The sequence below is a fragment of the Colius striatus genome, chromosome 1 (genome assembly GCF_028858725.1).
Source record: "Colius striatus isolate bColStr4 chromosome 1, bColStr4.1.hap1, whole genome shotgun sequence".
In the NCBI taxonomy this organism is placed as follows: Eukaryota; Metazoa; Chordata; class Aves; order Coliiformes; family Coliidae; genus Colius; species Colius striatus.
In genome coordinates this window covers 97,937,850-97,954,512 of record NC_084759.1, presented here as the reverse complement: position 1 = coordinate 97,954,512, position 16,663 = coordinate 97,937,850, and the positions used below count along the sequence as shown (strand labels likewise).

Genomic DNA, 16,663 nt, shown 5'->3' with positions numbered 1-16,663 from the left:
AAAGTCAAAAAAGACATTCATATGCCACAATATGGAGCTGAACTGATGTGTTTAAGCAAGAATCAATAAGACTGTATTTGTCACAGCAAAGCTACTTCTATCCAAACTGACAGCAGCATGGCTCCTGCTAGAAAACAACTATCTATAGATTTACCATTAGTAGCTGAATATCTTGACAGGCTATAATTTAAAAATAACATTTATGCTATCAGCACTGCTCCCCTTCTTCTGAGGAGAAACTGGATTATCATGTTCAAAGTTACAAAGTTTTCTCCTGTTTTTTTTGTTGCACGATTCTCGTTTTCTGCATTTGACATTGTAGTCAAATTATTCCCAATATTCCTATTTACAAGTAGGATAAGATTCAGGTCCTACCTCTTTTTGTCAGTTAATTAGTTGTACTAAGAATTTGGTTGCATCTATTTCTTTCTGTGCTATCATTTACAGCTCTTTGGAGATTTTGCCCATTAGTGCTGCTCACTCATACTCCCCCTTGTGCCCCTGCCCTCAATTCACTGGTCAATTTATTTTATCTGAAAGAAATAAAACAAACATCTAACACACGATGTAGTAGAAACCCTGGCAACAGAAGCGGCAGGCTTTATTCTGTAGCAGGCTGCCTTTTGGCTTCCTGAGCATGTATGCAACCTGCACAGCTCCTGGGGTGTGCATCATCTGGTTTGGTTGAGCTGCAGTTCCATTTACTTTGGTGGCCTTCCAGAGAAATAACCTGATCCTCAAAAATGCTCTTGGATCCTTCAACGAGGAAACAAGAGCATTCAGATTGTCTTGGATGTCAAAGTGAGCACACATGGCTAGTCTCCCGATCACGTTGATGATGCTGCATCTGCTACCCCTGCACACACAGCAAGATTATTTAAAAAACCTGCAGACGGCCAGTCTGATGGACTCAGCAGCTCACTTTGCTCTTCATGCTGACAGAAAGGAGCACTTTAGGCTCAGAGCCCTCAGCATCCCCTCTGTCTTGCAGGGCATCTCCTATGTTGCCAGTTAAATTCCACGAATAACTAAGCCACTGTAAAATTAAAGCTACACCCTACCCACAGGACAGGGGGAACTTTAAGACTTCTGAAATGTAGGAAGAAGTCTAGTCTCCAAATAAAATAAAGCAGGGTTTTCCCCAAAGTGCTTAACTAAAGGGTATCCATGCCACACTCTTATTTTTCATCTGTTTTTGACCTTTAATTTCATGTAAGTACTAAAGCAATTTTAGCTGTGTTTTCTTCTCAACTTCCCCCACTTCAGGCCACACACACAAAGATCATTCTGTGACTTGACACCCTTCCTTTCTTAAAATCCTATGGCAAGCAGAGAAAAAAAAAAGGATGTTATTCTAAAAAACCCTCAAACTAGAATTTTTCTGTCCATTAGGTTACTTATTTATTCGTTTCAACTCATGCCTTTTTATACATTTAAAATTATAGCTTTTACAGATTCCTGTAAATGTCTAGGTAAGAAAATGGCTCTTTTTCAAAAATGTGCTTCTAGATCACTAAAAATAATTCATTTTTGTTTATATTTTCTTTTTGTGGAATTCAAGGTAAGAATATGTATATTACTGCTCATCCGTATCTTTATTGATCTGTGTTCTTCCATCATTAACCTATCTAAACATGTACTTATTGCTGATTAAATAGCTGAGATACATTACTCACCTCCTCACACACTACATACACCAAGACTGGCACCCTCATCCAACCTCACCAATGCCTGCTAACCTTCAGCAGTACGCATCACTTCTAGATGCAAGAAGATAAAAGCAGTCCTTCTGGAAGACTGGACTTTGAGTGACAGGCTGAGTTTGCCATCCATCTACTTGTCTTAGTTCTAGATGAGGTTTATTATTCGTCTTTGGCATGATCATTGACATAATCATTCACAGCATCCAGGTTTGATGCCACTAAACTCATCTGATGTGAAGCTGTATTTGATATATCTCTGTACTCATCTCCAAATGTTCTAAACTAGTGATTTCAGAAGAGTTTTTTATTTTCTAACTATATTCTTGTCTATAAAAATAAAAGTTCTGGTTTGGGGACCCATACTGCCACAACATTTTATGCTTTTATGCAACCCATGATGCCTTTCCAGCCACGACTGATTCCATGTCCTTGTAGCACCATAAGAGCAGTAGGATCAGGTTCACTAATCGTTGAAGGGTCAGGTCAGTGACAAGTCAGCTGCTTTTTTATACTTGGTGACCTCCGGTTACTGAGCCAGATGTATATGTAAAGCACACAACTCTTAGGCTCTACCTGCTAGCTACTTGAAAACTGAACTACTGCAATGATACTCCCAAAGCAAACTTTACTTTGGTTTGGCATGAGGTATAAGGCAATTCAGCAATTGGCTCTCTCTGAAAGTTCTCCTTTCCTTGTTATTTCTTTCCAAGAATTTTAGGGAAACAAAAAAATCTCTACTTTCAAATTCCAGTTCACTCACCAAAGTGAGCCTTCATATCAAATGTATTTACAGTGAACATTACATTAGTAAATTTAAAAAATACAAAACATTAGTAAATTAAAAATAATCAAGATGGCAGCAGTCTCTCTGAAGGAATACATCATGCTAGACATAATACCCCAGAATATGAACTTTCTTCTGTCACTAATTCTACCTTACCTCCTTCTGAAGGGTACGTGTAAGGCCCATCGAGGTGGAAATCAAAACAAAGTCAAACAGCTTATTTTACCAAACCTTTACCACCTATTTTACTTATTTTAGGATTCACATCAGTATTGTATTTTACCATAAACGTGGAATTTCCATATACTTGGAAAAAAATTAGAATTATGCGGTTTTTTTTTCCCACAGTAACCTTTCTCTGCAGGTCCCAAGAAAAAGTTTGTAACTGTCAAGCACAGACGTAGTTCAAAAAGGTGAGCTATTTTCCACTGTGTGAGCACTAAATGCATGTGAATTACAATAGATGGGTCAAATGCTTTCTCAGGAGTGACACATATTGACATCTTTGGACAGTAGCAGCAGCCTTTGAATTTTCACTTCAACTACTGCTTAGGAATGACACTGTCAGAAAGGAAACACCTACTGTGCGCCTTCACTTGCCTCCTGATCCCTTATTAGTTAACCCTGAAGTGCATATGTATACAGCCTTAATCCCCAAGTGAGTATCTGGACCAGGGGAAATCTGGAATTAATTGCAAAGTATTTTGGTTACTAATGCAGCTGTTACAAGTGTTTGATTTGGCAAGGGAACAGAAAAGGCACTGCATACCAATTTCGTGAGCCACTGTAAAAGCTGCATGGAGGCCGTCATCTTCAATCACTGCACAGCTGCGCTCAGGAGAGCATATGGTCCCAACGTCTGCCATTCCCAGAGTATCACATGAATGATGCCCACATAAATCCTGCCCAGGAAGGAAAAAAAAATAAAAACATTAAAATAAATTTTTACAGGGATTGGTAACAACAGGTTAAAGTCAACAGCCCTTTGGAAACAGCAGAACCTGGATAAAAACATCAGGAAAAAGCTTCTGTCTAAATATGCTGATGCAGTTTAAAAGCATGATGATCCAATCCCACTCCTGCTAAGGTCAGTGAGAGTACTTTCATTGAGTTTAATGGGATTTGGATACTTTCTGTAATTAACTATTGTTAGGTAAATTTGTATTTTTGCTGTGTATACAGAGGCTCAAACTTGCACTTGAGTTAGGTACTCAAATTACATGCTGTAGAACCATGTCTTCATTGACAATAAAAATAGAATCTTCTCTTTATTTACAGAAGGTGACCATGAAAGCTTCAGATTCCTGACCAATCCTTCATCAGAGACCATCTTTCTTTTCCAAAAACAAGTCTTACACTTGTACATGAAGAAACGAGACTGTTATACATTAAACCTCACAACACATCTGTCAAGTAGTACAATGATTAATAATGTATTACCCAACATACTAAGTATTTAAGCAATTCTCAGAGGTTGCTTAAAAAGTCAGTGATATGACAGAGTGTAAAATCCTTTGATTCCTAGTCTTGTTAGCGCAACAACTCAATCATGTTTTCTGCTCATAGGCATGGGATATCTCCAAAACTCATGCATGTGGCATTAGCTGCTTCTTCTTCCCACTCTAAGATGATAATGATAATGATAATGATGAAGGCAGCTTTGGTCAGGCATAGTGTTTTAATCCTCAGCAGTTACTTTTCAGTGCTCTTGCTGAAGCAGAGAGAATTCTTCTAGTCTGAATGAACATATATATGTGCTCTTTGGTTGAGAAGGAAAAGTAGGTATTGTGGTATTTGGAACACTTCCACAATTCATTGTGGTTGAATGAAATTGTCATTTTCAAGGCATAACAATATTATCAAGTTGTTGTTATCAAAATGATCCAAGAGTATTTTTCCTTAATTTTTAAGTCTCTTCTCCTCTTGTCCTTTTATGATGAATTTCTTTCATAATTATTCCATCTGAATAACAGATATCCTATACGAGGCTTTGGGTCAACAATGTTCTCTGACTACGAGTTTCAAATGTAGGCAAACTTGAAAATGCACAAGATTCAAACACACTGAGATTCAGGATACTGTGACAGAGCACCTCTTCCGAAAAAAAAAAAAAGTGTCTGAGTGCTTTTTTTTTTCCCCTCCAAGAAGAAACTAAGAAATTTTCAAGCTAAAATTACATAACAATATTACATTTATAGACCAAGAAACTTAAAATCAGTCCTGGCTTCCAAGTGTCTCTGAACTCTTTTTGGTAAGTGCATGTTTGGTGCTACTTAATGCCAAGATTTAAATGTCACAGTACCAATGAACAAGACAGCCTCACAAGGAGAGAGGAGTAAAGTTCATAAGGACTTCAGCTTCCCTATTTTTGCAGGTATAATCTATGGCTTAAGAAAAAATTTGATTCTGCAGCAATACAAATAATATACAGACAATTTTCTTTCTAACCTCACTGGCTCCCACCGTTGACATCCAATGAGAGTCCCAGAACTTGCTTTTGTCTCTGCATGGTAAGGTATGGAGTAAGGATGCCCATTTTCAGTTACTTTGAAAGAAATACAATTTTCTCCCTGTTTTATTTCGGAAAGTAAACTTCCTATCATTTTCAGCATCTGTGGACCAATGCTGGAAGAGGCCAGGAGTGAGGTTGTGCTATTACAGCGTCAAACATCAGAGGAATATTCATCAAGGAAGATACTTACACTCCCATCACTTTTGCTTGGGTTCATAAACATTTAAACCTTTAGGTATCACTTCCGAATCTGTCCCTTTCAGCCTAAGGGTACATTTTACATAGTAAACTCTACATAAACGTAACTGTAAGGGGTTTACCTACAGCAGCATGAGTAACAAAACTCTGAAAAAATGCCTGTGTGTAGTATCAATAAAAGTACCTTTTCACGGTGATATAATTCATCTAAATAAATGAATGTAAACTGTACAGGAAGTAAGATCCCTTTATATTAGCATAATTTGAACTGAATCCACACAAGCACTTGAACTGAAAATCTCACAGAAGTACCAGAAAGCGCATCAGTCACATAGAAATCAGCTTACAGGAGGAGGTCTAAATTATTCCCAGGTTGACATGGTCAATAACAGTTAAAAATGCATTAATTTAGAGCTTGTCTCTTAATGAAGATTCTGTGTCCTTTTGTCTTTTGTTGTATTTCAGTGTCATTATTATGTAGATACTTACATTGGTACTGCTCCCAGTGTGGGCACAATTATATCAGCATACACATAAATCAGTGCATGACTATTTCCATTTGCATACAAGAAGCCATGCCAGTGATATCGCTATGAAGCTCTATTAGCAGATGCAATTGGAGCTCAAAAGGATTCTCCAGACTTGATGACACGAGTATAATTAAATGAATATAATATTTCTAAGCAGGCAATCTCATAAACTTTTTACTTCTGATGGGACATGTGGAGCATGGAAAGTTACGACAGGGATGTTAACTGCAAGCAGCCCTTATAACTCTTGGCTAGTTAGTAATCCCACCCTCAACATTTTGAAAGCTATGCACAGGATTGCATTATGCTACCCTCATTAGACATAAAAAAATAGCTATGCACCTATATAAAATGACCATAGCAATGTTTGATTACTTTTCATATGTTACGTGCTACTGACATCACACTGCACTGGGTCTTCTTCAGAAATCCAGTCCCTTCATCAAACTGCTGCTCCTCCATTTCTGTCATTTCTGAGAGTATGACACATACACACACATTTCAGCATCCCATTACTAACTTCCAAAGCACTGCTCATTTGCGTAACAGTTGTCTAGACAAAGCAAAGCAGGCTTTACAGTTCCTTTATGAAATACCTTAACTTTGAGTCAGATAAACTGATTTTCTTGAAGGCTTGTATCAGTTAAACATCGCTCCAAGGAAATCCCACAGCAGAAAATAAATCCTTCTGAAAATTGCTTCTCTGGAAAATTACCTAGCTCTTCCAATACCCCATGGACAGCTAGAAAACAGCTGTCCTCAGACAGTGTGGAACCAATGATCCCCATAAAGGAATAGAGAGCAGAGTGATCACACTGTGGTCAGAAAGTGGTGGGCAGTGATACATAAAGCCCTTGTGACTTACATCCTCACTGCCTCCCCAGCATCTGTCTACTGAATTTCAGCTGGGCAGCAGTGAAAGAGTCTTGTAAAGGACCTTGCAAACAATGACAGGAAATATTTTCTGGTGTTATCTTCTTTGTATGAAGCTCTTATTTATTAGAGATGTCTAAGGGTTGCCCATCTGCTGCTAGAGCGGGGCATGCATTGGCTGTGCTTTGAACAGTGACCATGTGCTGAGCCTTCTGCTTTTTGTTGCAGACTTCAGACCTCAGTGAGGGTTTTTTTTAAGCTAATGCTGACATTGTCAATAATCACTTTGGCAGGTTACTGAAGAGTCAGCTCCATTATGTTCCCAACTTGTGTCATTTATTCTTTATTTTTCTTGCCTCTGCATGATTTGAACCTTATTTCTATTTGTAGCATCACATAGTACATGTGATGTATATCTCATCTCTGCAGAGAAGGACCTGGGAATTCTGGTGGACAGCAAATTAAAACATGAGCCAGCAATGTGTCTTCATAGCCAGGAAGGCAAATGGCATTCTGTGGTGTATTAAGAAGAGTGTGGCCAGCAGGTCTAGGGGTGTTCTCCTCATCCACTACTCTGCCCTGGTGAGGCCCCATCTGGACCACTGTGTCCAGTTCTGGGCTCACTCAGCTCAAAAGAGACAGGGAACTTCTAGACAGAGTCCATCAGAGGGCTACCAAGATGATCAGGGAACTGGAACATCTCTCTGACAAGGAAAGGCTGAGAGACCAGGGGCTGGTTAGCCTGGAGAAAACGGAGGGAGAACCTTATCAATGCTTATAAATAACTAAAGAGTGGTGTTGAGAGGATGAGATGAGTCTTTTTACTGCAGTGCTCAGTGACAGGACAAGGGGTAACAGACACAAGCTGGAACACAGGAAGTTCCGCTTGACATGGGGAAAAGGTTTTTTCCTATGAGGGTGATAAAGCACTGGTACAGGCTGCCAGTTGTAGAACCTGCCGGGACATGTTCCTGTGTGACCTGACCAAGGTGAACCTGCTTTAGCAAAGGGTTGGACTAGATGATCTCTTGAGGTCCTTTCCAACCCCTACCATTCTCTGATTCTGCCAATATACTGTATACATAATTGAAGCCTATCAAGTGGCATCTCTGAGACAAATATTCTGAAAAGCTATTGGGTCAACTCACCATTCTCTAGCTACATAGTCCTTCCCAACTGCGTAATTTCAACTGATGTTATTGAAAATCACATCTGTGTACGCTTCCACTGACTTAAACCTTTATGGCAACATTTCTTTTGACTTAAACCTCCTGTAGCTGTATTGGCTATGGATTACTTGTTACCAGCATCAGTAGCCAATTTTATTTTTCCTGGGCAGTCTTGGAAAATGGTCTCAGACTCCTATGAAGTAAAGTGTCCAGAAGTACATTGCAAGTTTTTATTTCCCTTGAAAATATTTTTTTGTTAAAAACAGACTAATAGAGCAGATACTCACATGACACTTAAAATCAGGTTTTGCTCTGGTGTGTGGCATCTATTTAAAATCTAACTCAGCTCTGCATACTCATGTAATTGCCTCCAAATAGTGGCAGAAGAGTGTTTCTTGATACTTCTAAAGAAAGAATGAAGAGGCTGGTCCTCTATTTGCATTACAGTAGTTTCAAACTGTGAACAGTTTGGTGGAATGTAAGGGCAGAAGAACAAAATTGGCTGACACATCCTCTTGTCTTCACAGGGCTTGCAGTTTGTGACCTTATGGGCCACAAAGTGCCACAGTTTTACAGTCCTGAGTAGCTTAGCACTTCGCTCATACTAAAGCATGATTAGGGTTGAAATGCTTAATGTTTCTCCATCTTTGCCCCTGAGGGAAGCTAAGCCTACTGACTTTACCAAATGTATGAGAAACCAACAGGATTAGGCTTTTCACCAGGCACAGTTGCACATCCCCATCTTTTAAAGCTCAGCTAACAGCTTTTACATCTCTGTGTGTTTCATCCCTTGCTTTTTTGATTTCTTTATAATAGCTCATCAGTTAAAGCTTTTGCCCAATACGGTGGTGATTAGCTTCAGATTCCTTTTAATAATGATGCATGTTTCATAGGAGAGTGTCCTATGGTCTACACCAGACTATGTCCTAAAGTGAAGGTCTGCACGTGCCAAAGGTTACCCTAGCCCTGACTGCAGCTACTGCCTATGCTATTTCACAAAGGGATAGAATTTTTCATCCCAATTTCTCAGTCTGCCTCTGTATTTTACATAGAACAGTCCTTCAGTAAATTACAGAAACAGTCTCTGTGTTTTGGGAACCCAGACTGCAGTGTTCTAAGTGGTGCTCTCCAGTCAGCAGCTTCAGGCCACGATTTCTCTCCCTCTCACCATATGAATCTTAAATTACTTGCTAAACAGTGACATAGCTTTGGTTAGAGGGGTGGAAAGTTTCCTTAACACCTGGAACAGCTTACAACCTACCGGCTAAGGAACCCTCCAGGGAAGTGGGCGATACAGACTTAAAATCCCTCAAGCAGAGGAAGGAATTAAATACGACTTTCCGACTTCCTGCAACAGTGTTCCCACCGCAGGCCCTGTGAGAGGAAGGTGGGGTTGGGTGGTATTCAGAACTCACACATCCACCGTCTCATGCCTCACTCTGCAAAAGGGCTAAAAGTTGTTCATTAATGTCACAGCAATGCAGAACAGCACATGTGGAGGAAAGTAAGGTTCACTCAAATTGTATAATGGGTATCACCCAAGAAGCATGTGATGTCTGAAGTCAAGAGATGCACAAGACTTAAGACAGAAGACCATATATTGATATTTGAAAATATATTGATATATTGAAAATATGGGGTAACTGGTGAACATAACAATTAGGGAATTGTTTATTTTATTCCTCAGCTGATCTTATGATACTCAAAAAGAGAGACTTTACAAGACAAAATGGTGGAAGGCTGCCCTGGAGGAACACTGTTGGGAAAAGTCCTCTTCCTGAGTTACTCTGGAGTCTTACTCATGGGGATGTACAGGCTACTGCCCCTGGGAAATGGCACGGCCATTGTTTTGAAGTGAGGAAGGACTACCATCAGATTGACTGGGTTACTGCTTTGACCTCCCATGGCTGCATATTGAGAGAAAAGACCAAAGCCTGCTTGCTTTTCTGGGAAAACAGGAGTGGTGATACTTGTCATACTAACGAAAAATGAAAGTCACATATTTTCTTCTCATAGTTCAACTTAAAAGTTTAGGTCATCTTCTTTTCAGGTTAATATGCTAAATTCAGGAATGAGTTTTGGACATTTAAATCTCAAATGCCCAGAGCTACCTGAATTCTAGATAAGGTGAAATTTAAGAAAACTCAACATATGGCTGATGTCCTCCTGGGCTAACTTTAGCACACGCATGCTACATTTGCTGGCTTTCCGAAACTACCTCACAGAACCACAGAACAGCTGGGGTTGGAAGGGACCTCTAAAGATCATCTAGTCCAAACACCCTGCTCAGTCAGATCCACCTAGATCAGGTCACACAGAAATGCATTCAGGTTGGTTTTGAAAACTTCCAGAGGAGACTCCACACCCTCCCTGGGCAGCCTGTGCCAGGGCACAATCACCCTCACAGGAAGTTTCTCCTTAAGTGGAACGTTTTGTGTTCCAGCTTTTGTCCATTACCGCTAGTCCTATCACTGGACACTATAGGAAAAAGTCTCACCCCATCCTCTTGACATGCACCTTTTAAATACTTGTAAATATTAATGAGATCCCTCTCAGTCTCCCCTTCTCCAGGCTGAACAGTTCCAGTTCCTGCAGCCTTTCCTCATAAGAAAGATGCTCCAGTCCCCTGATCATCTTGGTGGTCCTGCACTGTTCTCTCTCTAGAAGTTTCCTGATTCTCACTTTCTCACTCAACTGGATATTTAGGCATGTTCATGTTTACAGGGACCCTAGGCACTCATTATTCCAGGACACTATGCGACAAACCATTAGAAATAAAATCTAAACTGGATTAAACTTTTATGCTCCAAATGTATATATTAACAAAAACTCTTTTTTTTTTGTCCCAAAGCACATAAAGAAAACTCAGCATTATGCAGACCCCAGATTATTTTAAAACGTTGACAAAACACATATAAAGTTTTGGGAATCTGTAAGGGAAGGGAAAGTGCAGACAAAACTGTAGTCATGAAAATGGTGATCAGTGAACAAGGTAAAATGTGTGATTTAACTTGCCTAACCCATAGTTCCTCTGTGGAGAAACCCTACAGAGTTGGAAGGAACTTTAAAGATGATCTAATTCCAACCCCCTTGCTGTAGGCAGGCACACCTTCCACTAGATCAAGTAGCTCAACGCCCCATGCAATCTGCCCTGGAACACTTCCAGGAGGTCTACTAATCTTCAGTAGAGTGACCTGTTGTACTAATATGGATAATAATTGTGCAAAGATGAAAGTATAGAAAAAGGATCTAGAGCCAACAAAAGCATGTGATCCATGTGATGAAATTATCATCTATAGAGCTGAGATAATCCAAAACTTGCTGTTAAATGTCAAAAGTACTGTCAGATTGACAGTAAAACTAAATCACATAGACAGATCCATATAATTACTGTGTGGAAAAAGGCTGGACAGTGTCCTTTGGCTCTAACACAAACTTTCTGTGAGAACCACGCATGCTCATACTATCATGGCTGATGCTAACAAGCACTTAGGAAAATATTTTTTCTTTTTCTTGTTGCCTGTATCTGCTGTGAGAAATATCTATTTTAATTTTCACATGATTCAGAATTGGGGGGAAAGGAGAGGAAGAGAACTGGATTTTGACCAAATGCATTCAATAGTTCACTTCAAATTTAACTAAGGGTCACTAATGAAACAGACTGAATAATTGCATAGCAGGCTAGACCTCAGCAATGAACAGCCTGAGTTCAAGCACAGTTTGCAAGTCACATCTAATATGGTTTTCTACTGTAACAAATAATCTGGCAAGTATTTTGTTGCACTCATAAAAACCTGAAGACTGAAGATAACCTGTGTCCAGCTTCCAAGAACTCTTCACAATAAAAAAGGCCTGAAAAGGACAAAATTCTAAATTTGCTGTTGACTTCACTGCCATTGAGAACAAAGTGAGCTAATCTCCAGACAAAGAGGCCTTCATAAGCTCTTCCTCCTTCCCACCACACAACCGCTTCTCCACTGCCACATGGGGTGGAGGACTCACCTGGCCACCAGATGATGGAATCCTTCCATCACCATATTCCACAGATGATGCTCTAAGGATGTATGTTGCCCAGAAATTTACAGCTGCCGTCAAGGACTCAACCACAGACTAGTCAAACAGCAGGGGACCCATGTATTCTCTAAGGTTGTTAAGGTCAAGCTGCCTCAAAGAGATATCTTACAGGACTTACTAAAAAATGATCACTGTTCAGTTCTGACAGATCAGACCTCTGTCAGGCTTGATAGTGGCCATCATGGCTTAAAATAAGAGATAGAGACCACTGGCAAAATGTACTTCTCCTTACTGGATTTTTGGAATTTAAAAAAAATCCCTGTGGAACCCAACAAAGTTTCTGCAATATTTAGAGACAGACAATTTCTGTGTCCACTGAAGATTTTTTCACCATCTCCTACACAGGTCATAATAATGACCAGACGCGTTACCGTAGTTTTCCTTGCAGTCACAGAGTAAACGTAGGATTTGCAGCAGCTAATGGATAGTTATATGGCCCTTGTGACCACCAATAATCAATAAAGAGTCTAAAAACAGCTTTAACCCTGTATCACCTCAAACTGAACTCATGTTCTTATTTACTATTTTCTGTGCTCTGCTGCACAATCACTTTAGAGCTCTCATCAAATTAAATACAGATTATGACTGAAAGTTATTGGATGTTTTAATCCAGAATCAGTAAATTTCCTTCTAGAAATCTTTTTGTGTGAGAAGTACTTGCTACTATCAATGATGATGATGATGACTGTAACTTGAACTAATTAGATAATAAGGGAGAGCTGCCACTACACTCTTAGTCTACCAATGGTTACTAATTTATCTTTAAACAAGTAATGACAACAGAACAGGAGGAAGCAATGGTGCTGAATTCTGACAGGATTCATCCTTTATAAGGAACTCAAGTAAGGCTACTATCTTTTCGAAGAGCCTGGATGTCAAAAATAACATCCAGGTAAATGTCACTCCTGAATGAAGATTATTATTATATTAGAGACATGTATGGCAATGGGGATGCATAATTTAGATTCTAACTACACATAAACAGTTACATACGGCTGAGGACACACATTCAGCTGACAAATTATTTGCAAATATTATTCTGTTGACGCAGAGACGCAAAGTTCAAGGTGGCCTCAGTTAGTAAACAAAGACGGAAAACTACCTCACGCATTTACCCCATGCCTAAAAAACAAGCCATTTAGGAGAAGACATCTGGATGTTCAAAAATTAGCATGACGGTATTCAGAGCCCATCAAAACATGCAGCCATGGCTTGGCGTCTAGTAGCTAAGCAACGTACTTCATACATTCAAAACATAGTTGTAAAAGCTGGATCCTCCTGCCAACTGCTGCCGCTCTCTGTGAAAAGCTAAACTGGAAAAAATCTCTCTTTAGTTCAAAGTGGGGCTGTTTTCTCCGGGAAACATCTCTACTGCTTTTTCATCCTTTAACCCTTTTTGTGTTTACATTCCACGAGGAGCAAATAGATTCATGTTGACATTTCAAGTGTAAACACATAAAAAGCGTGTGGACTCACACATAATTCCCTGCAAAGAACATCAGGAACACATGTAGTAAGAAACTACAGTCTTGTTCTTATTGAGTCAAATAATGAAATATAATGCCAAACAATGTGTGTATGTACACAGCAAATCATTGAAGCAGATCAGGTTATACTGAACTGCACTGAGGAGCTAATCCCACAGTTAAACCTGTTAAAATGTAAACCAAAAAAGCTGGAAGGCTGTGTTTTTTTTTCTTGCAAAGCATTTACATCCCTAAGTAACAGTGCAAGCGATATTTGCATCTTAAGAGTGGAAGGAGACCACAGGAGCTGTGACATTTTGATTAGTTTAGGCATTGCCTACATCCCAAAGAAGAAACTCTATGCATGGAAGATGCATTGCTGAGTAGTCTTTGAAAGTGGATTACTGATTAGCAGAACAATCTTACTCTGGCAGGAAGGCATCCATGCAAATAATTATACACAGATAAGCATCTGTAAAGCAGTGCACTTTAAATCCACATCCTATCTCAATCCAAATTAACTTAGTAACTGATGTTAAGAGTCACAGTCTGCCAACCCTAGGAGTTTCTGGCTTGTAATAAATCCCAGGGAAATAAATGGGAATACTGGCAGAGAAAAACACCTTTCAATGAAAAGTGATGGATTCTGGTCCAGGCTTAATTAATAAGCCATTAGAAAGGATGTTTATAGAAAAAAGCAAGAGCATTCTGACCTAGACAAGTTAGCCTACTTTCATTCAGATTATAACGATTAAAAAAAAAAAAAAAAGCTTGCAAATTGGACTGATGGGTTTTAAACTGCTAAAAAAGGCTCCTGCTGTACAATTGATGCTGGAGTGACACAGAACCTAATGTTTCAACTATTTACAGCTATAAAAGCAAGCCAGGCACTTTTTCCCCCCCATTCTGGAGCAACTCCTTCCACAAACCATCCAAAGCATTCTTTTTGGCAGGCTCCTATGATGTAGAAAAGCAGGAGAACTCAAAATGAACGGAAAGTTATGCAGTTATTTTTTTCATACTTGGGGGAAGGGAAAAAAAAAAAAAACCCGCCAAACCCAAACCACTGAAGGGATATTCTTACAGAAGAACTTCATTGCATAAACTCAGACACATGTCTACTAGAGCAATGTCCCTTAACGACCTCTGGCAATGCAATTAATTAACAACCGGGCAGGGAGCAAGGCACAGCTCTGCATGGATTGTATCTGCCGGATCTGACCCACGGTGGATCAGGACACTAATTTTTCACATGGGGGGTGAGAAAGAGTCTGCATCCCCTTAACACCAGCCCAAATCGCTCAACTTCTGCAGCTCTGTTTACCTGCGGTTTGCATTTATGCCCTGCCCTTGAACCACTAAGTGCTGCTGGCTTCCAGTTCGGTGGAGCTATTCTTGCTGGAAATAGCATCTCAATGCACCCAACAAGGAAGTCGCATGTTCTCCCCCCTTTTCACTAGCAGGTTTGTTTGGGGACCAATTTAAGATAGTGAGTGCTAACAGCTCTTTTTGCCTGGACCACCTCTTGGAAGAGAGCACGTCTGTATGTGAAACATCTCACTGGGAAAGATGGAACAACGTCATCTCTCAAGCAGAGATAAGTCTGGCAGCTCCAGATGAGTCTCCTGATCAGGCAAACTACCACCTCTCCACCCCGGCAGGAGCCCCAGCACTGGCATGAATGACTGTGTTCCTGCAGTGGGGATGACCTGGCAGGGAATGGGGCACATGCAATTCCAACACAATTTGTTGGGTTTTCAACCTCTTTTCCATCTCTGTCAACTGTGTGTGGTGGGTGTTGGTTCCCAAGACACTGTGCAACACAACAGAAAGGCTGAAGGCGTGAGCGGCCGCAAGGATTGAGCAAATTGGGGCAAGGTGGCTGGGGGTCAGCAGGCTGGCCTCATCACAGCCTTTCCAGCCAGGGATACATTTTTTGAGGGACACCAAGTTGCCATCTGCATGGATTGGTTGGGATGATGCCTACCTCGCGGGTGAAAAGGATGGCGGCATCGTAGTGCTCGTCGTGGTCGTCATCGAGGCGATTGTGCTGGTGCTGCCACTTGCAGAAGTTCTTGAGGGTGGTGGCGGCGTTCCTGTTGACCTCCAGCCCCTTCTCCTTCTCGCTCAGGGCCACCACCTTCACCACGGCCAGACGGACGTGGTTCTCCAGGCTGGCGTGGGCGTAGAGCCGGGAGGCGATGGAGGCCAAGGTGAGCAGGTAGTGCTGCAGTCCCTTCCCGTACTTGCTGACCATGGAGGCGTCGGCCACCAGCAGCAGCTCCACCTGCCGGGCCCGGGAGACGGAGCGACGCCGCCGCCGCCGCCGCCGCCGCTCGTCCCCCGCCGCCACCGCCGCCACGCCGGCCGGGTCGCGGGTCTCGCAGCTGGTGCGGGCCGGCACCGTCTCGAAGCTGAAGCGGTCCCTGCGGAAGAGGTGCGGGGCGCGGGCCGGACCTTCACCGTAGATCCGCGGGCCGCCCGCCTCCGCTCCGCGCCGTGCCGGCCTGACGGTGTAGCGGGAGCGGCCCACGGCGAAGAAGCCGTCGAGGCCGCCGCAGAGGTTGAAGACGGCCAGGGAACGCGGGCTGCCGTCCACCGTGCCGCGGTAGTAGCAGCGCGGCGGCCCGCCGGCCCGCGCCCCCACCGCCTCGTCGCGCTCCAGGTCGAGGAGGAAGCGCTGGCCCCCGGCGTAGAGGACGTAGCCCGCCTTACCGCCCCCCGCGTAGGTCGGGTCGAGGCGCCTCACGACGCCGCTGGCCCCGCGGGGCGGCCCGGGGGGAGGGCCGGGTCGGGGCCCGGGAGGCGGTAGGGCGGCGGCAGCGGGCGGCGGCGCTCCGTAGTCGGCAGGTGCCGGCGGCTGGGCCAGAGCGAGGTGTAGCTCGGCGGCCAGCAGCAGGGAGACCAGCTTCAGAAGCATGCTTGCCTCACCGTCAGGAGCGGCCACAGTGATGGTGATAATTAATAGTAGTAGTTATAACAACAGGAGTTGGGGAGGGGGGGTGGAAAGAGCCGGCCGGCAGAGTGCAGCAACGTAGTTAAGGGAAGGAGAGAAGGGGGAAGGAGGGGAGAAAAAAAAAGGAAAAAAAAAAGAAAAGGAAAAAGTTCAGCCTCCCAAACTGGAGTCAAGTGTGAGTGGGAGAGAAAAAAGTGTCAACAAAAGCCGCTCGCGTGTGAACTTTGTGTTTCTCTGCAGGGAAGAGCCGGGAGCACATGGAAGGGGAGAGAGAGGCAAAAAAAAAAAAAAAAAATCCCCAAATCGCTGCTGCTGCGGAGGCAAAGTGGGGAGAGAGGAAAAGGAGGAGAGGAGGCTCGGACCCGGCAAGTAGAGAAGTTTGAGCACTTCCCACTCCT

General features: G+C 42.3%; 1 protein-coding gene across 1 annotated transcript in view; it reads right to left on the bottom strand.

Moving 5' to 3' along the window:
* Nucleotides 1-16,229, bottom strand: part of ADAMTS5 (ADAM metallopeptidase with thrombospondin type 1 motif 5) — a 40,606-nt gene extending 24,377 nt beyond the window's left edge. Inside the window, exons 1-2 of the mRNA XM_010204730.2 lie at nucleotides 15,297-16,229; nucleotides 3,257-3,389 (exon numbers count right to left, since the gene is read on the bottom strand). Coding sequence (XP_010203032.2) covers nucleotides 3,257-3,389; nucleotides 15,297-16,229 — 1,066 coding nt within the window. The remainder of the gene's footprint in view (nucleotides 1-3,256; nucleotides 3,390-15,296) is intronic.
* Between the last annotated feature and the right edge of the window lie 434 nt (nucleotides 16,230-16,663).